At 41.7% G+C, this 23,834-nt stretch overlaps 1 protein-coding gene across 1 annotated transcript; it reads left to right on the forward strand.

Annotated features, from left to right (window-relative positions):
- On the forward strand, window positions 1-23,828 carry LOC134630404 (Fanconi anemia group A protein). Its single transcript, XM_063477654.1, has 42 exons — window positions 1-147; window positions 260-372; window positions 641-737; window positions 1,669-1,829; window positions 2,322-2,417; window positions 3,258-3,331; window positions 3,499-3,608; window positions 3,991-4,101; window positions 4,298-4,361; window positions 4,768-4,880; window positions 6,625-6,701; window positions 7,386-7,527; window positions 7,740-7,873; window positions 8,021-8,131; window positions 9,208-9,303; window positions 9,451-9,510; window positions 9,750-9,838; window positions 10,236-10,296; window positions 10,399-10,448; window positions 10,591-10,661; window positions 12,547-12,645; window positions 13,439-13,572; window positions 13,674-13,744; window positions 14,178-14,277; window positions 14,399-14,586; window positions 14,819-14,909; window positions 16,150-16,347; window positions 16,501-16,574; window positions 18,636-18,764; window positions 18,986-19,067; window positions 19,907-20,076; window positions 20,246-20,351; window positions 20,465-20,524; window positions 20,614-20,718; window positions 20,926-21,041; window positions 21,450-21,606; window positions 22,190-22,252; window positions 22,768-22,861; window positions 22,966-23,041; window positions 23,260-23,416; window positions 23,504-23,602; window positions 23,716-23,828. The coding sequence occupies exons 1-42, from the start codon at window positions 87-89 to the stop codon at window positions 23,806-23,808; spliced, it is 4,353 nt and encodes a 1,450-aa protein (XP_063333724.1). The 5' UTR covers window positions 1-86; the 3' UTR covers window positions 23,809-23,828.
- The last annotated feature ends 6 nt before the right edge of the window (window positions 23,829-23,834 follow it).

Raw genomic sequence — 23,834 nt, forward strand, 5'->3', positions numbered from 1 at the left:
AATGCGATTTAAGACGATTTATTTTGCCCGCTATTATTGAGTGAAGTTTCTGTGAAGGCGTTTTGTGAGCGGACAGTGAGAGTGAAATGTCTCTGAGTGCTACGTGTGAGTCGGTGTCTCAGAAAAGGACTCTGTCGAGCCTCCTCGGTGAGTTTGACAGCTGCACCCACCGTCAACACTGAACACGAAGATAATAGAAAAGTTTTGAAACAAGCCTTTCATGCAGTATTATTTTTATTTTTTATTGTTGTCTTCCTAGCTGGTCGTGAGCTGAAGAGGCCTAAGCTGACAGATGCACAGAGGCTGCAGGAGGCAGCGATCCAGCTGTTGGAGCAGCAGCAGAACATCTGCAGCCTGTTCAGAGAGGTCGGGGTGAGTAAGGGGAAAGAAGCTAAGGGCCTACACTGAGTCATTTCATTAAGATTTTATTTAGGCCATTCTGTAGACTGAACATGTAACAACGCACAATGTCACGACTGTCAGGAGTTTAAAAGAGAAACGATAACCTTCAACTTGGAAACACAAGCACAGAATGATTGCAGGAAGCGCATGAAATGCTTTTAGAGATCAAAAAAAGAAGCTGTTTCACTCTGCACTTTTTCGCAAATATCACATATATGTTTTTTCACACTTTTTGTAGCAATCTGAGACATGCAACCTGTCCTCTCATCAGGATGGAGAGAAGAATCAAGTGGCGTCCGAAGGTCTCTCATCCACCATCACTGGGTCACTGCTGGGTGAGTGTTGGAGACGAGCACTCTGAAATGCTGTTTAATGTGTGGAAAGTTGCTGCTTTACACAGAGTAACTGACTAATAAAATACTACAATTTCACTCTCCAAAACTGAAGCACTAACCTTTTGGGATGGCCTGTACACGACAACAAGCCATAATACCAGTCAGATAATTCATTTAAAAGTTCTCCGGTGAGCACCAACAGCTTAAACATAATCAAGACGTCTTATTCACTGAATCCAGGTATTACAGGTGATCCCAGGTTGTAGTGCTTAATATATTGTCTTGGCAAGTTCAAGGATACTGGTTTGATTCCAGCTGGAGGCATAAATCCCCTCTGGGGTTGCGTCAGGAACGCGTTCAGTGTAAAAAACTGACAAATCAAACATGCATTTTCCTGCTGGGGTGACCCCTCGTGACACCTTACTAGGTAAAGTGTTTTCATTGCTCTAATAAAACTATTGCCACTTTAATCAGTTATGTTTGTATCTGCTGAAAGCAAAACATCTGAATTTTTCTTGATTATACTGTACTGTAGTGCACAGCTCTCATGAATGATGGGATTCAATGGCTGAAATAAGCTCATTGCTGCAGTTACCAGTGAATCTGTCTTGAAACATTTGCGCAAACACATGAAGTGTTTCTTTGTACACCCACAGTTTCTTTGTACATGTACAATGACTGTAAAGGGCTATTCTATACCTCTATTCCATGGAAGGGCAAAAATGCCAAAATGTTTTTGCATGAAAGTGATTATTATGAATGGAATCTGTGGTCCTTCAGTTGTGTGCAAAAATATCAGAAATTTAGTTTTGTTGTCAGAGGTCTCTTTTTAGTTTTGTGCTTTTATATCCCTTAATGTGACTTGTGGAATTTGAGTGCCACCTAAAACCAACGTATAAAGTTAATGTTTTGTGTTGCACTGTGTGGATAGCGAGTGAGCTGAGGCGTCAAGCTGTGCAGCTGGGTGTCCCAGTGGCAGTGCTGTCGGTGAAGACGGTGTTGGAGAGACTGAAGGAGATCACAGAGGAAACCAGCGAAAGGGAGGAAGAGGAGGAGGAGACAAAGAGAGAGATGCTCACTTCCTCTCAGAGAGTGAGTAACTGCCAGAGCATTTGACCATCTAATGCACAGGTGTTGAACTCCAGGCCTTGAGGGCCGCTGTCCTGCTTGTTTTCCAACTAACCTGCCCTTGTAGCTTCTTATTGGCAAAGCACACCTGATCCAGGTAATCAGCAGCAGGTAGGGCAGGGATATCTCAAAAACAAGCAGGAGGCTGTCCCTCAAGGACTGGAGCTTGACACCCCTGATCTAATGTGATTGTGAGTATGTGGAAGCATCTGAGGCAGTGATGGATTCATCTGTTAATCGCTGCCAAACTTTCCTATCTACATGGTGATCTGCACGGTTTGCTCAAAAACAAGCAACAAAAAAGACAAATATTGTTGTATACAATTTCTGGAACTTTTTGGCTAAAGAAGCAACAGTCTGTTCCATCTTGTTTCAAATTTTGAAATTTCTCTTTATCATGCCCAGTCCAGCTATCCCTTTTTCCCCGAATTAAGTCCGTTCCTGTCCTCCTTCCAGGTCCAGCTGTGTGTTCTGTTGGAATCCAGCAGAGAATTGCTGTCACAAGGAGCCATCTGCCCCAAACTGCTTTGGCAGGAGTACAGAAGAGATCAGGTGTGTGTACACACAGGAGCTTGTATACTGTAAATAAAAGATGGACATAGCTGGAGCTATATCACCCATTGAGAAGATAGGTGTAGCTCTTTGAAACCACATACTCACAATCCCTGGACAGGTTGTGTGATCAAGGGACTCCGCAGCTGACTTGAAGTCATATGACTTCTTTTTGAGTGGAGAGGAGTTGCCATCTATGCAGTCAGTCAGTCAGTCAGTCACACTTTGGACCCCTTAGTACCAACTGGGCATCATTTAAAAACACCACAGCTTACCTGTGTCTTGTAGTTGAACCCGATACGACCAAGGTGAACCTGAAAAAGAGTCGGGTGAGTGTAGTTTGAATGAAGCAACAGTGAGGTAGTGAGAAAAAGGAAACGAAACTTTGACACAGAACAACCGTCCACATATGTTTAATTTATTTTGCTTTTCTAGACTTTGCCCAGCGTTGTTGGTGGAATATTAACCAACTTTCTGTTGGACTTAAAAAAAGAATCAATCATTTTGCTCCATCCCTTTCTGCTTTCTGGGTCCAAGCCACAGTGGTTTATTTAGCTATATCTCTGTATCAGAAAGATTAAAAAACAAGTTGGAGAGTTACATGAAACTTGGTGGAGAGGCCTCTGTGGAGAAGCTCTGTCTGTAACCTTCTAGTTGTTGCACACAGCTGCAAAAGCGAGATGATGTAGTTCATGATAACCATCCTGGTTTCCATTAATATTTCTATACTCAGGACTGAATTATATTTAATAAAGATTGAAACTGTGTTCTTGTTTTTTGTAAAAAAGTCTTTCACTTGGTGAACGTTGCTAAAATAAAGAATTTGGTGGGGTTTTTCAGAGGCTACCCAAACTGGAGATGGTCTACTATCTTCACTCTTACAACATCCTCAATCTGAAGTACATTTTAGAGAGGTAAGAAATATCAGTTAATGATTTTCTTTCTGTGCAGTCTCACAGAGATGAAGATCAAAACAGGGTGTAACTGTCTGATTATTTATGATCTGGGCTGTACTGACAGATTAAATACCCCCACTCCTCACACACACTCCCTCTTGTTTTGTTTTTTTACCTTTGTTTAGTGATGAAGAGGTGAGATCATGGCTGGTGTCCCAGTTGAGGCTTCTGTGTGGATGGAGACCTCCACAGGAAGAAGAGGAGACCAAACAGCTTCAGCAGAAAGTGTTGTCAAGTAGGAGACGCTCATATGTTTGTAGCTGTCACTCAAGAAATCGTTCAGTTCTTAATGCTGCTTCAGGTTTTAGAGATTTAGTCTTTGGTCCTGTCAGTTATCAGCTTTTCCTTACATGGCATTCGTGCAGCCCCTCAGTTCATCTACTGTCTGAAACAAAATGTTCTGATTGGCAGCCCCTCATAAACAAAAGGGTTGAACGGCAGGTGGGTGGGGCTTCTTTGCTCACAGCCAGAGCTATATGCATGAAATGAGAGCATTAGGGACATCTCCTCTGTCTCACATTAAATGTAGAGTAAGTTTACTTCAAAGAGAGCGTGTCTGGAAATAATGTAGGTCATTATACTAAAGAAGACAACAAGAAAGGTCTTCTGTGTTTCAGGTGTGGTTGGCGTCTTAGTGGGAGCAGGCTTTGAGCTGAGGCACGATCCGGCAGCTGCAGACAGAAGGCTCTCCCTGCTCTGCTGCTCGATTCTAGACGACATGCTCTTCTGTGAGTCTGCTTGTCCTTGTCCCACTTAGCCTGTCCTGTGTCGATAAAATATTAACTAAAGCACTTTGATTCACACTTCTGCATGCAGAAAACATCTTTTTTGACTTCTTCGATTGTTAATTGTCTTGGTGTAAAGGTAGTACTTTCTTTTCTTTATTTTTAGCCACACTTTTTATTGCTTTCTGTTGTCTTTCAGGGGTTCTCGATATTGTGGACGAGAGTCTGACGCTGGAGTCTGCTGAAGCAGGAGCTAAGCTTTGGTTCTGGGTTTTTAAAAATTTATTTCTTATTTACCTTTCATGCAATCAGACAGCACTGTTGGGATTGAGGTCTCTGTCTGAGAAAGGAGACCTGCGTTTATATATATGTCACTGCAAGATCAGAGAAGAAAACTAAATTTTAGATTCTCTTTAGATTTTCCTACAAAACACAGGAGTCAAAGGCAGGAGAGCGGGCAAAGGGATTTATACTTACCTACAAATAGTCACACTAACATAACCTCTAGGTTTCGGCTCATTTTTTTATATGCAGGAGAAATGGTGATCTTCTGGATGTCAAATGCTGAGCTTGATTTATATAAACTTTATTGAAACCATGGTGCCTGACACCAGTTTTAGTCTTGGTGTTACATGCAGTGTGTAATTTCTCGCTCCGTGTCTTCTGCAGGATTCAGATTTTTGATGCCTCACTGTGTGGAGTTTCAGTGTCAGCTGAATGCCTTCAGCGTTTCTTCAAACACTCCCTCACGCAGACTCTCACCTACAAGCCCCGACTGAAAGGTAAAGACTTGTCACAGGCCATTTCAAACAGACTGAGGCTGTAGGTTTTTTTTAATGTTGAAAATTAGCTGGAACCTATCCACCTCTATTCATCTGGCAAGACCTTTAACAGGGAACTGAGAGTTCAGTTTCAGAAAGATTTTCTTGATCTACAGTACACAGTAAAAAAATCGTTACTAAGATTTGATCACGATGTAAATATCTGTGTTTTTGTCTGTTTATGCCTTTTGTGCAGGTGACATTTAAACTGTCATCAATAGTACTAAGGAAGGCGATTAAATCATAAAGTTTCCAAAACTTTAATGGGTTAATCAATACCCATTTAGCTATCAGTTTATATTAATTATTTAGCAATAAATGATCAATGACTATTTAAAGGTCACACCACCCTGAGCGCGCCCGATCGTCTGATTTTGGAAGCTAAGCAGGATCAAGCCTGGTTACCTGGAGCAGGTCATCTACTTACTGAAAGGTTGATGGTTCAATCCCTGACTGCTTCAGACATGACAGATCTGCAAACATCTATAAAACGTCTGTCTTTGCAAGAATTATTTAATTTTTTCATATCACGATATGTTTTTTTCATTTCAGGCGATAACGATATATATCACGATATAAGCCAAATAACTATATTTGTAAGATTTAAATGTGCCGTTGCTCACAAGTAAAATGTGAAATAATCTGCAGCTTGTTTTGATTTAAATATTTATTTCCCATAATAAGTTCAACAGGGTAGATGTACTTAAGGAACGTGAGACTTCAGTTTCAGATAAATAAAGGCAAATATTGCAAACTACACAAAAGGCAGCCGCTAAAGCGTTTAAGTTTCAAAATAGAACAAACAAAACAGACTACTAAATTGTCAATTCCACTTAGAAACAAAATATTAATTCTAAAAATAAATCTTAGTTTGTTTTACAGAAGAACAGACAAAATTGACTAACTTTTGTCAATATCAAATAAACTGAGAACTAAAAGGAAATTCTCAATCTCTCCTTGTTGTATAGCTTAGCTTTTCAAACAGTTTTAACAGTGACTTTAGTCTGACAAAAGCCGAATGACGAATTAGCGCTTTCAGTCAGAGATGCACCGGTTTATTGTATTTCCAGACTTGCTTTCGGCACAAACAGTGCGTGTTACTCTGTTTTTTGTCAGACTTGAAATAGCCGAAATACCTTCACACTACGGAACTTCTATGGCCCTTCCGTTCGACAATCTCTCCGGCATTGGAACCATCATCTGTTTTTTCTTCGGTAACCTTCGCTCACGCTCTCGGTTGATTTTTCTCTAGTCGGCAAACTCATTTCCTCCATTATCTGGGCAGCCCGGCTGCAAAAACAAATACACATGTGCGCCTTGGCACTTGTGCTGTACGTAACAAGTCACGTGACGTGACGCTGCGGCTGTGATTGGTTCGGCTCTGCGCTACTTAATTTGGATTGGCTGTTCTTTTTTTTTTTTTAAGAGGACAAGAGAGTTGAGGCCTATCGCAATAGTTAAATTTTTCTATCGAGAAAAAGTTATTTCGCAATACATATCGTTATCGTTCTATCGCCCAGCTCTAGGTATAAATATTGCACAATAAGGTTAATAAAAACTCTTTTAGGAAACATCACAAAAAGCATCAAATTAAGGTCTAAACAACTCAAATCACTTGTAGGTCCAGCGATATTTGATGTGGCATAAATAAATCTTTAAAAGTCATTTTTATGCTGCAGAAATGACATAACCGATATGTTCTCAGTGTCAGATGCAATCACCCTGCAGAATGAGTGGACCTTTGCAAAAGCCAGCCTCTTGCTGACTTCTCTCTTCCGTCAGGTAAATGTGTAATGTAATTACTGTAACTGGGTTTGTCAGTTTGTCGCATGTAATTAAGATTAAGAAGAAGAAAACATGTTCTGTATTATATCTGTTTTCTTTCTGTGTCTGATTTGATGCTAAATGTGAATTTCTTATTATTAATTTCTTAACTAAAAATAGGTGGAAATACTTTTGAACTAATTCCATTTTGTCAGCTGCTGGACGGGACTTTATGTGAGACTGTAAACTATTCCCGAGGCTGGGGGAACAACCGAGAACGATCAGCCACATTTGGTTTTTAAGTGAGGAGGGGGAGTAAATAAACTACTGATTTGATTGTTAGAAGTCAGGTTTTAGCTCCTTTCCGTCTCCCTTTAAGCACACTTTCTTCTGATTGACCTCCTCATCACAAGTTAAAACAATGCTTTGCACTGCAATATGATCAATTTTAAAGGTGTGGCAGGACGCTGGTTTCACTATGACTTTTAGGTATTAAGTTGCTTTTAACTTTGAGACCTTCATTTGTATGATATTGTCTCTTTCACATTTTGCCAGCTCACAAGTGCTTATCTACCAACATCAGTAGTTTCTTCTTCAGGATTAACGCTTTCACTAAAAAGCTAAAAAGAACCACAGTTTACAAATCAGTGGTCAGCAGGGACTGTTGAGTAACTGTTCTGTGCTGCTTTGTTCCTCTAACAGCTGGCTGTGGTCTTCACCGTGGAGCAGCTGCTGCGTCACCTGCAGCAGGTTTTGGAAACCCATGAAGTCAACTGGAAACAAGTCCTGTGCTTCCTCTCCACCCTGCTGGTGTACTACCACTGTGCCCAGCCCAGCCTCAAAGGTAGGCGTGCTGATGGTCTATCAGCACAGCCAGGTGGAAGTCTTATGTGTGAAAGGAAAAAGAAAAAACAAATTTAAAGAAAAATCATGCACAACCTTTATTCCAAACCAGCGTGGTGATATTGAAATAAACTCGAGTTTCTGTAGCAGTAAACTAGTATTTCAGAGAGAGAGGAGCACAGTGATATCTGTCCTGTTCTGTGTCTCTGATAGAGCTGCTGTCCAGACTGCTGAGCTCTGCATTCGAAGGCTATGACCTTGAGAACCTGATAACCGCCTTCTTATTGGCTCGACAGGGTGGACTGGAAGGACCCGGCATCTTCCCCTCGTACAGCAACTGGTTCAAGGTTTTGCCTTTTAACATCCATTAATAGTTTCTAGTTTATTAATAGTTTTGGGAATTACCTTTTCTGCCATAGACTGAAACACTGAGAGCTTTATACCTTTTATTTTAATATTTTTAATACCAGCAGAATCTTTTTCTACCTTTCCAGATGTCGTTCGGTGGTGGCAGTAGCTATCATGCGAGCAGTAAGAAGTCGCTGGTGTTCCTGCTGAAGTTCCTCTCCGACCTCGTGCCTTTTGAACCTCCACAGTACCTCAAGGTGACATCCACATGTCTCTGAGTTTACACTTAGTAGGAATGCACAGGGTATTAATATGCTTATATTCCCTTATTTGTTTTGCTAGTGCAGACTGCTTTGATTTGCAGTAGCACTAATGTTGCTGGTTTTGTTACTGTGAGTGCACCTTCTCAGTCTTTTCAACTCACTTGACTGAATCCTGGGCGCTGTAGCTGCAGTGTTTGTTAAATCTGAAGCTACTTCAGTCGCTGTTGCACTGAAATATTAATGCTTATCGTAGTGCATTAATGCAGCAATATTTTGCTTGTGGAAAATAAGATTATTCATCATTTGTTTACACACGGCAAATGTATTAATTCTTAGATTTAAGACTTCAATTCTACTCAAGGTTAAGCAGAAGTGCTTTTAGCAGCAGGTCCGACCACATATTTTGAGGAATTATTGAAGTTGAAACATTAAATTCAATGGACACGGTGATATGAAAACTTCATGTACAGAAGATAAAAGCTTTTATTTGCCATTTGTAGAAATACACTAGTTTAAAAAAATCAGATTAAAAAACAATATGTCAAAACATTTATTAGAATATTTATGACTGTGTTTTCAACTTTAACCAAATACTTTCACTGAACATTGAACATCATTATTTTTACATGGAAAGAATAACCACTTAAATATCTTAAATATTAAAATTGTCTTAAAAAAGTCTTAAGTTTTACTTATTTAAACCTCTCGACAAAGCATTTCCATTTACATGTGAAAGTCCCCTCTGGTTCTGGGGATGCTAATCGCTCCAGGAGGTTTTCTGTGTTGCCTGCTCGTTGCTGTCAACAGCCGTTATCCTGAGCTCTCATGCTGCTTGCTTGTTTTGCTTGTTAATGGTCATTTTCAGCTGCTATTTTCTACTTTTTGTAACATATCTGCTATGAAAAATGGATCGCCCATGAATACTTTTATATATTCATAACTACATGTCTGCTGGGAACAAATGCTAGCAGAATTATGGCATTTCCTGAAGAGTGTACACTATAAGAAAACGCTAGAAACTGAGAGGAATAGCCCAGCTCTGACACCTCACTGTCATTTTCTCCTGCTAGGTTCACATCCTCCACCCTCCATATGTGCCTGTGAAACACCGCAGCCTCTTGATGGAGTACGTCTCACTGGCTAAGACCAGACTGGCTGACCTCAAGGTAAGAAGAAAAAGGAAAGAAGAAGGTCATTATCACCGTGTTACTTTGATTTTTCCGTATAATACAATAAAAACAACACTGTGAGTGGATTGTGGTTATTAGTGTAGCACACATGAATTAAATATCATGGTGTGTGTGTGTGTGCAGGAGTCAGTGGAGGACATGGGTTTATATGAGGATGTTTCGGCTGCAGGTACATCGGTGCAGGTAACAGTGACACACAGTGGATATTCTATTATAATTTTAATTTTTGATACATATTCTATTCCATGCTGTGCCCCCCTTCTGTTTTCTATGCTCTGTTATTCTATTCTGTAACCGACAAACTGGCATCAGAACCCAAACTATCAAGCAACACAAAACTTTGTGTGGACACAGGTGTAATTAGGGATTGCTGAGTCCTGGCTTGACATAAGACTAATAGTCCAATGTTTGTGTGTCTGCAGCCTCAGTGTCAGGCTGCCCAGGATGTGGACAAAGCTGTGTCTCTGTTTGAGAGCACAGGCAGAATCTCTGCCACAGTCATGGAGGCCAGGTAAACTACAGCACATTTATACCAGACACAGGGCTGAGGAGCCAGGAGCCCCAACCCTCGGCTTAAGAGAGCTTTAAGATGTTTTCTTTAAAAGAATTTAGCAGCTACAGAAAGGTGTTATTGGAAAGCAGAACAACCACGAAGAGACTTTAATGGTCTGAAAGTGACACAAGACATTCACAAAAGTATGAGAACAGACTTCACAGAATGATCTGGATTACTTTGTGATATTTTCTTGAGAAGATCTGAATGGTATAATTCAATTTTACATGTATTTTTAATATACATGAAGCAACCAACCAGTCAGCCTGTCAGTGCCCAGGAGGCCCGTTTTCTCATAATCTGTTTTAAATATAAAATACATGTTATTTGAAGGTCCTCTCTGGTCTTCTCACAGTATTTTCCGGAGGCCGTATTTCCTGACTCGGTTCCTTCCCGCGCTGCTCACTCCGAGAGTGGTAAGCACTTCCTGTTATCCCTCCCGATATTCTTCTGTGCATTCTCATGTGTGAGGTTGTGTTTTTGGTGCATGACATGCATGAACTGTCATTTATTTGCAGCTTCCTGTGAAAGTCGATGCTCGAATGAGTTTCATCGAAGCGCTGAAAAAGTGAGTTTCTATCAGAGAGATGAAAATGTCAGCAGGTTACTCCCAGAGTTTGTTCTTTAATTAAGTTTCATCTAGTTGTTTTAAGTGACAACATTGATCATCATCACAATATGATTATTTGTTACTTTTGGTGTGTGTTTAGAGCTGATAAGATCCCTGCTGCACAGTATTCATCCTACATGGAGTCCTGCCAGAAGCAGAGACAACAGAATAGTGGGTATTCTTTTAAAGGACCGTTGACATTCTTTATTATTATTTATTTTAAAGATCGTCATTATTTGTTTGATTATTAGCACGGTGCAGTGAAAAAGTATTCAAGGCCTCCTGATTTCTTCTGTTTTGTGTGCGTCTCGAAATTGAAAGTTAAAATAAACCCTGATTAAACACAACAAAGTTCAGATTGTCAGGTCATGGTGGTCTTGAGTGCTCAGATCATACAGAGGGAGATGCTGCAACAGTTTGAAAAGATGAGACTTTTTGAAAAAAAAAACTTGGATGAGAGGTCAAACATCTTCACAAACCAAAAAACAGGACAATTACTTTCTTTTTAAGCACTCAAGACTTCAGATTGTGTTGATTATTTTGGGTCTAAAATGTTTGTCATGTTAGTAAATCACCAGTATAAGAAAGTGATCTCCCCCATTGACCTAAATGGTTAATAATGCCACCTTTTCTTAACATTGCTGTGGTGGAAGTTCGACCCAGTGATGTTTGAAATACTCGTACGTTGGAGGTCCCGCCTCAGCATCTCACTGGGATGCATGTCTGAGCTCTTTAAAAGTCTAAAATGTTTCCTTTAAAGTCATTCAGACATGGATTTATCCTTGTTCTGGCACTAGATTTCCAACTCTATTTGACAATCCGATAACCTGATGTTCTCCTTTTGGGATTTCTGTTAGAAGCCAGAATCCGAGTTTCTCCGACAGGTCACCCTGTCCCTGAAGCAGCAAAACACCTCTATAAGATAAAATAGTGCCTAATAGATATAATTTGGAATTCTTTATTTGGTTTACCAGACAGAGAGACATTCAACAGATGTACTTCTTAGTAGACAGTAAGAGAGCACAGAATGACTGGTAATGTCTTTCACGGGAAGTGATCAGTGATTAGAGTTTAAAAGTGGAGATATATCAGCAACAACTACAGGTAAATTGGATTAATGCAGTGCATTCTGCCTGCTATAGCTCTACTTGCTATTGGTGTGCTGGCTCAGACAGAACGGCAGGGTTGCTGGTGTGCACGTCCAAACCAGAGACAGACGCTGGAGACTTTCTTCATTTCCCAATTTAAGCATGAAGACAAAGCAACGTGTGTATATACCAACAGCTGGGCTGGGCTTGTGGAAACTTTGTTGTCTCTGACTTTAAAAAAATAATCCCCAACCTGTAGCGAATGGTCAACCATAAATTACAAGATACGGTGACTTATTTTTTATTTGACTACAATATAATAAAAAAAATAAAAATAAATCAATAACATCAATGAAAACATACTTTCATGACAGCAAGTGTAGTCTCCCTCTGCTGGGCATTCGGAGAATTCAAGTTTTAAACGCTGCTTCATCAGCTTTAGTCTTCAGACCCTGAAGGGTTTGGGTGTGCATGTACACCTCTGTGTTGAGTCGATTTTATCCCTGCAGCCTCCTGAAGGAAGCAAAGCACTCATGATCTGAGAAGTGCTGCATCAGAGAGGCGTGTCATCACACATGATCATTCAGCACTGCATTCATCAGACTGACTCACTGATGAATCAGTGTGATGAGTTTATGTGGGGAAAGTCAGATTAGATGTAAGATGAGGTTTCACTCTATGATGAGTGAAAACCAGTGCAATAAATTCTGTCACCTTTTGACAGATTTGTGTTTTTCAGTCTACGCGTGGGTATAATTTTGCAGAGACTCTATTAGTTGAGCTACTGTGCTTGAGAGTGACAGATTAGACTGATTGATGATTATATTTAATTGTCACCACACTCTCAGCCCTGAGAGCCCTGTACATATACATAATAAGCAGCTGACCTGTGCAGCCTCAGCTTTGCACTAATTTATATAATACAACAATCTCATAGTCAGAAACTGATCCTCATCTCCTGTTTTCAGTGAATGCCACGTGTTCAGACGGCAATGATGACCCCCTGGAGGTCCTGAAGATTCAGCTGCAGGAGTTTGCAGAACTTGTCGTTGATGGAAATGATGGAGGTGGGAAGGTGTTCATGCGCTCACTCACACGTTTTATATTCTGTCAAGGAAAACCCTTCATCAGTCTATAATAGAGATTCACACAGAGACCAGTTTCTTAGGTCTTTCTGATCTTATGGAATCGGTTAAGAATCTTTTTTCTCTATTTATTTATATATACTTTTCATTTGTGGCATTTAAACTTAAGCAACATGCGTACAAACCTCACTTTCAGGTCTGTGCTTTAATTTGGTTAGTAATATTTTAGCTGATAGTTTAAACTCCTTGATGTAGTTGCTAAACATCAAATTAAACTAATTTTCAAAGATTTGACCCTAATTATAGGGTTCCTTATATATAATACTTCAGATTTACAAAAAGAAGAGGGCTAAACAACAAGTACACATTCTGTACATAAGAAATGGGCATAGCCAAAATAATGTTGCCCACTGGTTAACTATGTCCCACTGTGAAGCCTCCAGATGCCTCACCGTGCAAAGGGCCACGACTTGTCAGTCAGAAGGCAGGCCTGTCCTAAAGCCTGTCCTAAAGCATACCCCACGTTATTCCACCTTTTTCACTCTAATAAAGAGTTTTTTTGTTTTGTTTGTTGCTTTTGACTTGTTGTGAACCACAAGATGGCGCCACAGTATGTGAATCAAAGACCCTCAGGAATAGAGTGTCTGTTATAAAGGCTCAGCTACTGAATGATGTGTGCGTTTGAAAAAGTATACAAAATAGTTTTGATGAAGGCTTAGCCTGTGTTAGGCATTCAGGTTCCTCCACAGTTTGTTCAACACTCACGTGTCCTCAGACATGTCGGCCCAGCTGTCCAGGATCTCACACACACTCAGTGTTATCTTCCCTGGTCGTCCCGATGATCCGATTGGACAAAAGGTCATCAGTCTTCACACTGACGCTCCTCCATCCTCCGAGCTCCATGTCAAAGTACGCACTGATGAAAGTCTATAAATCAGCAGCCCTCTTGCTGTATGTGTGTGCTAACTAGTATGCATTTTTTATTGACTCTCTCTCTGTCACATTTTCAGGTTGTCAATATGATCCTAAGAAACTTCTGCCAGTGCTTGCTAAATTCTTCCAAATCAAACCCTCCGAATAAGTGAGTAGGAACTTTCAGGAAAAGTTGCAAATCGTATATTTTAATAATCCTGAGCTCTTTTTAAATGCCTTGCCAGACTCAAAGCCTTTAATAGAGCTTTGCAATAACAGATAACAAGTTTCTAAATAGGTTCTAATCATCAACACCGAATCTGGAATCCTGATTCTGACTGATTTGAAGGTGTGATAAAACCAAAATGTGTCTCCTTTGTGTTGTCCAATTAAAAGGCCAAAATATTCACTAGTGCCTGTAAAATGAAAGTTGACCTCTGCAAGATGTAAATAAAACCTTGTCCAGGGTACCTTCAGAGTCTTCTGATATAAAGAGCTATAGAAAACAATAAATTAAAGTTATATTTGATCGTCAAATTACATCCTAATCAGTTTCCTTTCAGTCGACTAATTGCTGCTGCTCTAATTGTTTGCATCTTTAGACAAAGCCCATGGGCCTCGAGGTTTGTGAGCGCTCTGCTTGGTAACACACAGCTCCTCTCCAGCCTCATACACAGACTCTGGGACCTGCTTCATAACCAGGTGCATAAACCCACATTTATTCCCTCTATTTATATCTGACTTTCACTTTGTGTCGTGGACTTTTAATTTTATTCTCATGCTTAAGGAATCTCAATAAGTATTTTTATTCTTCTATATGAAGTGGCTGTCGCTGAATGCTGCCCATATACTCGGCCTGGCAGCATTCCTGGTCCATCTGTATTCCTTGGTGTCTCACGGTCCTCTGGTTCAGTTGGTGCCGCCCATTCGGCTTGAGCCAGTGCCGGCTGAAGAGGCTCTGAGCTTAGCGCTGTCCTGCAGCACACACGCCAACATGCTGTTCTGTGCCAGGTGAGGCTTTCCATGCATGGATGTTGACTTTTAATGGAGCGTTTTAATGATTGCATGCTCTCTTTATGTGCCTACAGCAGAGAAAGTTTACTGGTTAATGTGTGTGGATACCTTTGTTAATGATAATGTCCTGCACCTGTAACTAACAAGGATTGGCCATGCATACAATCCACATCTTTACATCTACAATATATGTTCAGTAATAGTGATTTGGCTCATTGTGGATGTCCAGGTTGTGTGTAGCAGCTGTCTGTTATGGGATCTGCAGAGAGGACTCACTGCCTCAACAGCAGGACTGTATCCCCCATAGTCTCTATAAGAAGGTATAACCTTTTTTTATTTGACATGTGATTAAGTAATGAGGTTTGCTTATTGCTTTTCTTTCCAGAATTTATGCAAACCTTTCCAGAATAATTTCTTGGTGGCCGTTTGTTTGTCTTATGCTTTTTCTTATTTCCTGTGATATACATACTGCAACAAATGTGGATGCTCATATTCTTGGAAACTTTTAATTAAAGATTCCTCTTAAATATTAGATATCCCTAATTTGCCCATTTTAGACTCACAGCTCTGACTGTGAGCACAGAAGCCCCACCCACTGAGCCAATTAGATGAAAGCTGTCTTAACTCTTTCCCCCATAAAGATGACATTTGATGACATTGCCCAGTATCCTTAATGACAAGTTTTGACACCTTAGTATATATCAATAAAGATGTGGTTTGATGGCTATTAGAATAGAGTACCCGCTCTAATTTCTGATGCAAACCCGAACATTTTGTTCTATAAGCAGGTATGAAATATGACAGAAATTACTCATTTCAGAAAAAGAGCTTCAATGATAATTCATTATAGGCTGTCACTGGGTAAAGAGTCAAAGGTGGCCTTAATGGGTGTAAAGCAGCTGGTTTCAGGCAGAGTGTGACCTAAGGGGCTGCACAAAGTCACAGAAAGGAGACAAATAAGGAATTTTTCTTTTAACTGTAACCAACACAAAGCAATTCTAGTGCAGCACAGGAATTAAAACATGGAGCTGTTAATGAGCATAATGGGTCACCTTTAAGCACTGGGTTAAATTTGAGGGCTAAATCTAGAAAACAGATGTGTCCAAAACTGAGACTTGCAATAAAATAAAACAGAAGCGCAGTACTACCTCGCACCCTGCCTTTGTGAAGCTGAAATAAAAGCATGTGATCAAATAGTTTATAATGAGTTTATGTTTCCTCCACACTTGCTCAGCCTGTGAAAGGAGGGCGGTTCAAAGTTTTGATTTTATTGTGTAAAAAGAAGCGGAACAAATGCAAATATCATGACAGACACTGCACAGTCACAGTGCAAACCACTTCTTTGCTCAGTGCTTGCATTTGTACCTTTATTTAATCAATAAAGCCAAACAAACAGCCCGAATAAACAAAGTGCGATATAGAATAAAGTCTTAAAACTCATTAAAAGCACCTCCTGCCTTTATTACATCATTCTGTGTATCGTCAGTCTTAACCAGCTTTCTGGGCCTTCCCTCCTTTCATTACTTAAAACTACTTATACTATTGTGTGTTTGTGTTTAGCTTCTGTACCTCATCCCACGACTATTACCTGAAGCCAGAGGAACTGTAGCTGATGCTGGGCTAAGTGAACAACTGGAGGAGAAACGGACCGACCTGTGGAGCAGCATCACTGACTCCAACAACACCTGGAGGAAGACGGCCTGGCATCTGTGGAGGAACGCTGCCTTCCAACAGCTCGGACAGATACCACAGTATCAGGTCTGTGCTGGGTCCCCTGTTTCTCCATTAAACACACACCTGTGCAAACATTGTTTGCATTAATGAGCACAGGTGTTTGTGTGCATGTAGAAAATGATTCATGGAGTAGTTGTATTGATGTAACAATCATGAAGTCTCCTTATGTCTGTCTAGTTATTGTTCTCAGAATGGTTAGCTAATGAGCTGAGAGTACAGAGGAGTGAGGACGCCCTGTCTGACGCTGAACGGTGAGTTTAGAAAATAAAATCTGTGCCTTAAAAAAACAATAGAAAGTTTAATATAAAGTTTAGCAACTCTGCCCTTCAAATGAAAAAAAGGCAAAAAAACATGCCCTACTGGCCCAGCCTCCACTTCCAGGATGAATCCTTATGCACGTACAGATCGGTTGAAGCTGTGCTGCTAATGTTATGATCCTGTTGCAAATCAGCTGTTTCTTTTTTTTTTTTTTCTGTCTGTCCCATTTGGTTCTTTAGCCGTCAGAATTGTTGTCTGAAGACCAACAAGGATACCAAATGGATTTATTTTGCCAAATGGATCATCATGGCATTGCCGTATTGGTCCATTTGATCAACTTTTGTTGTTATTATTTATTTTATTTTCAGTAGTTACAGATGAGACAGACATGATTGGGGGATAGGAAAGGGAGAAAGAAAGAGAGGAAGGAAAAGAAAAACAGATGGGAAGAGGGACAGTGAGAAAGGGCACTTACAAAGACAAAGAGAAAAAAAAAATCTCCTGGATCACCTGTTGAGAGAAAAAGAAGAGAAAACAAGCAAAAAAAAAACAAAGCAACATACTAAACACAACACCATCATGTTAATCTAGCTAAGTGTAAACAGCAATAAATACTAAATATTGAATGTTGTTGTGCAGCACAGACAGCGCACAATGTGCTTTGAAGTAGCAGCTAAGAAAGGTGTAGTTTATGTCTACGAACAGTGAACACCCATGTGCACACCTGTGTGGATCAGCGCGCTTGTATACAGAAGGTTTCCCCATGTAACGGTCTGCTAGAGGGTGTGGAGGGCCATAGCCCCGTCCCCCAGGGCATGAAGCAGGCATGGAGGAGATCCAGGCTCCAGACATCCAGGGACCCCAGAGTGCGAGAGCCCAAGGAGTACCACCGGAGGGGCATCCGTGCCACCCTCCTGGGAAGGGCTGAGGAGATCCCCAGACGAGGGGTCACCCAGTAGCCACGGAGCAGAAGCCAGAGGGGGCTGCACTGGCGCGCCCGCCGGCTCTGCCGGCAGCCAGCTGTGCCAGAGTGAACCGAGCTGCAGGCCCCGAGGCCGGAGGTTCGAGGGCCCCCTTTGCCCCGGAAGAGGCCTGACCGAGCGACAGGCACCAGGCCCCGCCAAGTAGCCACCGGGAGTAAGCTGGTGTATACCTGAGCGCCCAGCCCCGGACACCAAGAACCACCAATGCACCGACCCCTGAGTGCATCAGTTACCGGCAGGGAGTGTGGTGAGGGGAGATAGACCTCCACACTTTGGAGGGCCTGGGTGTTCCCAGGGAGGTGGAGTCTAAGACCTGACCTGACATATAAACACAGACAAACAGGCACACACAGACACAAACATGCATTCCCACCCTCATGCACACATATACAAACACTCAGCACTCATCCAACGTAGGAATAGACATATATGCACATGTACACACAATCGCACTCCCCAAACATACTCTATACCCCGGGTCCAGGTACCCTCGCCCCCAGAGGGGGAAACGGCACCCAGACCCAAGAGATGTGACCCTTTCCTCCCGGGGTGGAGGCAAGCAGACCGCCCCAGGCCTCGCAGAAGCAGGGAGGCCAATCTGTCAGCCAACACCTCCTCCCAGCCCCCCGCCCCGATGGCTGGCAGAGAACGGGGGTGTGTGAAGACCCCATACCTCCCTCCTCCCGCTCATGTGTAGTGTTGCTGCGTGTTGTTCTAAAGTGCATTTAAAACAGGGGAGGGCATGGTGCTGCTGCCGGAGAGCAGCAGGTGTTAGCACGGCCCCTCCCGAGAACCCTCAATGTCTACATGGATTTAAAATTGAGAGGTGGGCACCGGCGCCAGAGGCAAATCAGCTGTTTCACCGCAGACCTCAAACTTGTGCAGAGGACTTCCAAGCAAAAATACTGAAGCTGTGGTGGTCTAGAGGTGCAGAAGAGGACTTTGAAGGAGAGATTGGTCAACTTAAAATCTGAAATACTTCTTTCTGTGATGGAATTTTTTCCCCTGCACCTCTAAAGAAAAAAAAAGTTGTTTGGGTTCCTGCTTTTATTTATTTGTTCCTCTCTGCAGTCAGGAGTATCAGCAGTGGGCCTGCATGGAGCTCTACCTGACTCGTCCAGAAAAGCAGGGAGGCTGCGGAGGAGACATGAAAAACCTCTGTTCTCATTTGCTTAATGCCATCATGGACCAGCAGTTAAGGTACTAGTAGTTAACATTAATGTGCAAAGTCCTTAAAATGAACCTGTCAGATATTTGACAAGAACCCAAATAAAAATGTTTCTTCAAGTCAGGAAGGGCGCAGTGGGAGAGGCAAAGTGTTTGTGGTAACTTAAAAACCTCTTTTAGAGCCAGGAAAAGTTCAGTTAACCTGACAAACTGTGTTTATGGATTTGTGTCCATGTGTGCATATTTGATGTCAGCAGTTGGCAGAGCCTGGAAGCACAACAGCACAGAATGCCAGGAAGAGGAACCTGCTTACCAGACATCCTGTCCCGACTCCAGGTGCGTGTACACTAACTGCGCCACTCTGAAAAGCTTGTTTATTATAAACCTGGTAAAAAAAGAGTCTAATATAATATTTAAGAAATTATTACATGTGGAAAAAAAAGAAGGCGGTTTTGCTTTGTTTCTGTATAACAGTCAAACTGCTGTAGATCAGTAACACCATCTGGACTTTTATATGCTAATTTTTATCATTGTTTCTGCAGTTTTATCATTTGGTGAAACAGGTAGTAAAATTTTAAAAAAGTATTCATGACTATAAAAAATGATACATAACTTTGAAAGTTCCTTTTTTCCCTTATTTCTGCAGCAACAGCATATGGATGGGCTGTATAGACATTATAGTTAATAAAGTGTGGTAAAATAATGTTTATATTGAAGTATATTATATTAAAGCTAGCAACTTCACACATAACATTTTGTGATCAAGAAAAATATTTTAGTGAAGTGATCTTCTTACATATATATTCTTATAATAAAATAATATAATCTTAGCCTTTTATTTGATTAAAAAAATGCAACAAAAATTCTGAATGCTCAGTAAATTTAAAAAAGCCCATAAAATTAAAGAGCATGGATTTGTGAAAAATGGCTACAGAATGGGTAAAAATTCCTTAAGTGTCACACTTCACTCTGCAGAACAAGCAGAAATATCAGTAGTAGTAAAGTTTGTCTTTTTTAGATGTAAAAACAGAAAAAATAAAAGCCCTCGTACACAGAAGTTGCACAGCAGCTTCTGGAGTGTCATCAGCTTCCGTGTTGTTTTTTACTCATTAGTGTACAGTCTGTGTGACTTCAGTTAAACTAGTGAATAACACTTCGTGCTTGTGTATGTGCAGGAGCTTGTCTATGAGATGGACATGTTGGAGTGGTCTGGCAGCCATGGCAGCAGAGCTGGTGTGGGTGACTTCCTGTTTGAGGTGTTGTTTCAGAGATGCTCCTCTACAGTGACCTCACAGAGCATCAGCACTGATGTCAGCCTGCAGCGCTTGCTGCACACATGGAACAGGTACGCTGTTAAATATGAGAAGCACTGTACAGGGAGACATTTCAAGGGCGTGGCCAAAGGGGGGGCTGTAAAAGGCTGATGGGGTATTGTTGGCATACTCGTTCTGTGATACGTGTCGGCTCATTGCGATTGTTAATCCACTGAATCGCTGTTTGTGTGTGTGTGTCAGAGTGCTCCTGGCTCTTCCAGCTGTGTTGTTGATTAAAGTAAACACTGATGGAGGGGGAACAACACTGAGCTGCAACAAGCTAATAGAACACATCAACCAGCAACAGGTGAGCAGCTCATTTAATGTCTCTTCTTAATCTGATTTAGATGTTTGGCTGGAAAAAGTACTTTTTATGCTCACCTTTTTCTTCACCTGCACTCCCCTCTGTTCATGCACTAGAGGAAAGCGTGTTCTCCAGCAGGCATGCTGTCCTGCAAGATAACTGCACACTTTCTGAGAGTAAGAATCTTTCAGAAATCTAAAGTTCATACAGTTCTTACCTTCTTACTGAGCTTGTGAGATTATTGAGAAGTGTGCTTCCTCTCCAGGGTCTGTTAGGTGCAAGTGTGCGTTGTGGACAACCAAGAGATGAAGTCAACAAAGCCTGGTCTCAGATCAGCGTGCAATGTCCTGTTTTGTTGATCTCCACAGTGGTACTGTCTGTTTTCTCTTTAAAATAGCTTTTTTCATTCTGACTAAAATGCCTTTGAATACATTTGCCACCTTCAATATTTAGAAAGTCCTAAAATCTTTTGTCACTGGAATCAGTGATCTATTGTTCTTAGAGCCTGTGTGAAGCCTGCGATGTTGTGTAGAGACATAACAGTAATATAGCGTCTTTGTTGTGTGTCCGTGTGCAGCACTGGTGGCAGCGTCTCCGTCCGGTCCTGTTGTCACTGTGGCGTCGTCTGTGTGATGAACAGACGCTGCCGGAGCAGCTGCAGCTCCTCACGGAATGTCAGCACTGGGCCTGCAGGTAACGTCTCCTTCATGAACCACTGTCAGCAAATTATGTACACCTCCTCACAGCTGGTCACACCTGAACAAGTCACATGAAATATATTCACATGTTAGACTCCCTTGATGTCTGTAACAGCTTTGCACACTTTTTTTCGTATCAGCCACCTTCATGAGCTTCATGGGGTTTGTTGTGGCTGCATTAGTGCAGACTAGTCCTTTAACCCTGGAGAACCCATGGGGTCGGCTCTGACCCCATGGGTTCTCCAGGGTTAAATGCGATGCAGACATAAATGCTTGTTGCTTTTCACTCATGGTGAAACATATTAAATGAATCCTCCTTTGGTTATAATAGTTCTCAAAAGTGTCTAATTATCTTGGTGAACCCTACAGAAACCCCATGTTTTTCTTTCCATCTGCTCTGCAGTTTGGAGAAAGCCCAGCTGCTGCAGATGCCTCCAGCTGCAGCTCTGCTGCTGGCGGCCAGCCTTCATCGTGTCTGGCGAGGCTGTGAGGCAAACAAGCCGAGTTTCAAAGCTGCTTTGAATTTCCTGCGACCAGACAGAGACTCCAAATACAGACAGGTAAGAGCATAAAACTAATTCTACATGCTGTCCATTTTTTCACCGTTAGTGCACCATTTAATTCTATCTAATGGGCAAAAGTCTGTGAGCACAGAAGCCACACCCACCACCAGCCACTCAGATGAAAGCTGGCTTAAAAGAAGTGTGGCCTTCAAATGAGAGAAGCTGAAAGGGTTTGTTTAATAAGACAAATCCACTGTGCTCTTTTGAACAGAGCATCCAAAGTTAGCCAATCAACAGCAACAAAAGACTTGCAGCTGCCGCCCTTTTCTTAAAAAACGTTGGGTGGTTTTATGGAGTCATTCATAATTTATTATATACAATTCACATACAGGCAGTTTGATTACAGCATGATAGAACCATAATAGAACCAGTTTTACAGTGGGTAAAGGTAAAAAGTCTAATAACGTGGATGAAAGTTATATAAATCTAAACTTCTGATTAAGGGAAGAAAAAGTAGAGTAGAACAAAAGTATCACACTGAGAGGTTCACTGTCTGACTGAACCCATCTCCATCCTGCTTATTCTGTCTCCAAAGCTTTCAGTCACTTTTTCAAAAATGCTGTTGTGTTTCTGCTTCCAGGTGCTCGTTTTCCTTCTTTTCCTGTGCGTTAATGACTACCTGACAGCACTGCTATATCCTCAGGTAACTGACCACCTAAACAACAATGCTGGAATTTAGAACTGTGCAACATTCACACTCATAAACAAGTTCTCAGAGTGGAAACAGGTCTTTCCATTGCATTTGTCTAGTCTGTTTATGTTCCACGAATCCTACACAGAAACAGTCCAGGAACACAGGAACTGACTGTGAAGACATGCACAACTTATATGAAAATAACATTAGCAATTTAAATATGATAAATGCTTATTTTATTACAATTTGCAGGATAACAGTATTTTATTAGCAGAATGGTCTTGACCCCAACCTCTGGACCCTGGTGCTGCTTTTGATATTCTGCGTGAATAAAAGTCCTTTTTATGGATTTTTGTCCATGTGAGCACCTGCCCGTCAACCAATGAGAGCTGGGATAGGAAGGAAACGGATGAATGGACAGAAAAACAGAAACAATATGAATGGAAAATAATGCAAAATAAATTGAAGAGGAAAAGACAAGACAGTATTGTTATAACGTGCATGGGGGTTTTTTTTTCCTGTAGGAGAGGAGCTATGAAGAAGGCCGGGCTTTATGCACAGAGCTCCTGGCTGTGTTGATGGACTCTCCTGATTGGCTGCTCATCTTTAAGTCCAGCGGTAAGGTGAACAGCAGCTCGGCGCTCCGGTCATCATTTAAATCTGATTTGAATTTGATGTGGTTGAACTGATGTGCTGCGTTTTTATTTTTCACTCAATTCTAGAGCAAAGCATTTATCAGTCGGTTACCATGGTGACGTCAGATGACTTTACAAAACTAATGCCGTGGGCTTTTTGCAGGTGAGTGTTGCAGCTGCTTAGTGGAGGTGGGGCCTTGGAATTCATGAATGGCACATAAATTAAATGCTGCTCTGCACTAAAGCTGACGCACCATTACATTAGGAACGACAACAGGCCAAAACACACAAACGTGACAAGATGGAAGTTCCAACCTCACCTCTTATCAATATTTGTACCTGTTGTACCTTCTAAATTTCATTGTGTTCATGGTCGTTCAGTTTGCTGCTCCTGCAAAGCGCCGAGCTCCTACAGAGAGCTGTGCGTTGTCCAGGGTTCCTCCATACTGCCATCGTCTGCTACCTGAGGATGCTGCAGCTCTTCCTGGAAGGAGACACTCAATCACCTGACACTGAATCCACTAAGAAGCAGCTGGTGGTTTGTACTCTAACTTCTAACTGGTCATATGGCAGTGTTGGAGTTGGCACACTGCTCTGGAATCACGTTCATCATCTGTTTTGGTAGGCGGAGCCTTCCCACATCCTTGGCCGCACCAAGCAGTTTCTTCTGAGAGCCATCTCGCAAACGCCTCTGACTTTACTCTCTTCGGGGCAGCTCCGACAGGTGAGCAGAAGGTGCATCAACATGTATATTATCCGTTGCCCCTTTCACACCTGTCTCACACCTTCATATCTCCTTCCTGTCCTGCCTATCTGCTTGTGGTTTTCTCGGTCCAGCTGGAATCCTTGAGTGCAGAACTGGACCCGGAGCTGGCAGCGGCGCTGTCTGTGCAGCTCGAGCCTCCCAGCCCAGAGATGGACTTCCTCTAATCGACCGAGATCTCTCCACGCTAATA

This window comes from Pelmatolapia mariae, linkage group LG7 (genome assembly GCF_036321145.2).
Source record: "Pelmatolapia mariae isolate MD_Pm_ZW linkage group LG7, Pm_UMD_F_2, whole genome shotgun sequence".
In the NCBI taxonomy this organism is placed as follows: Eukaryota; Metazoa; Chordata; class Actinopteri; order Cichliformes; family Cichlidae; genus Pelmatolapia; species Pelmatolapia mariae.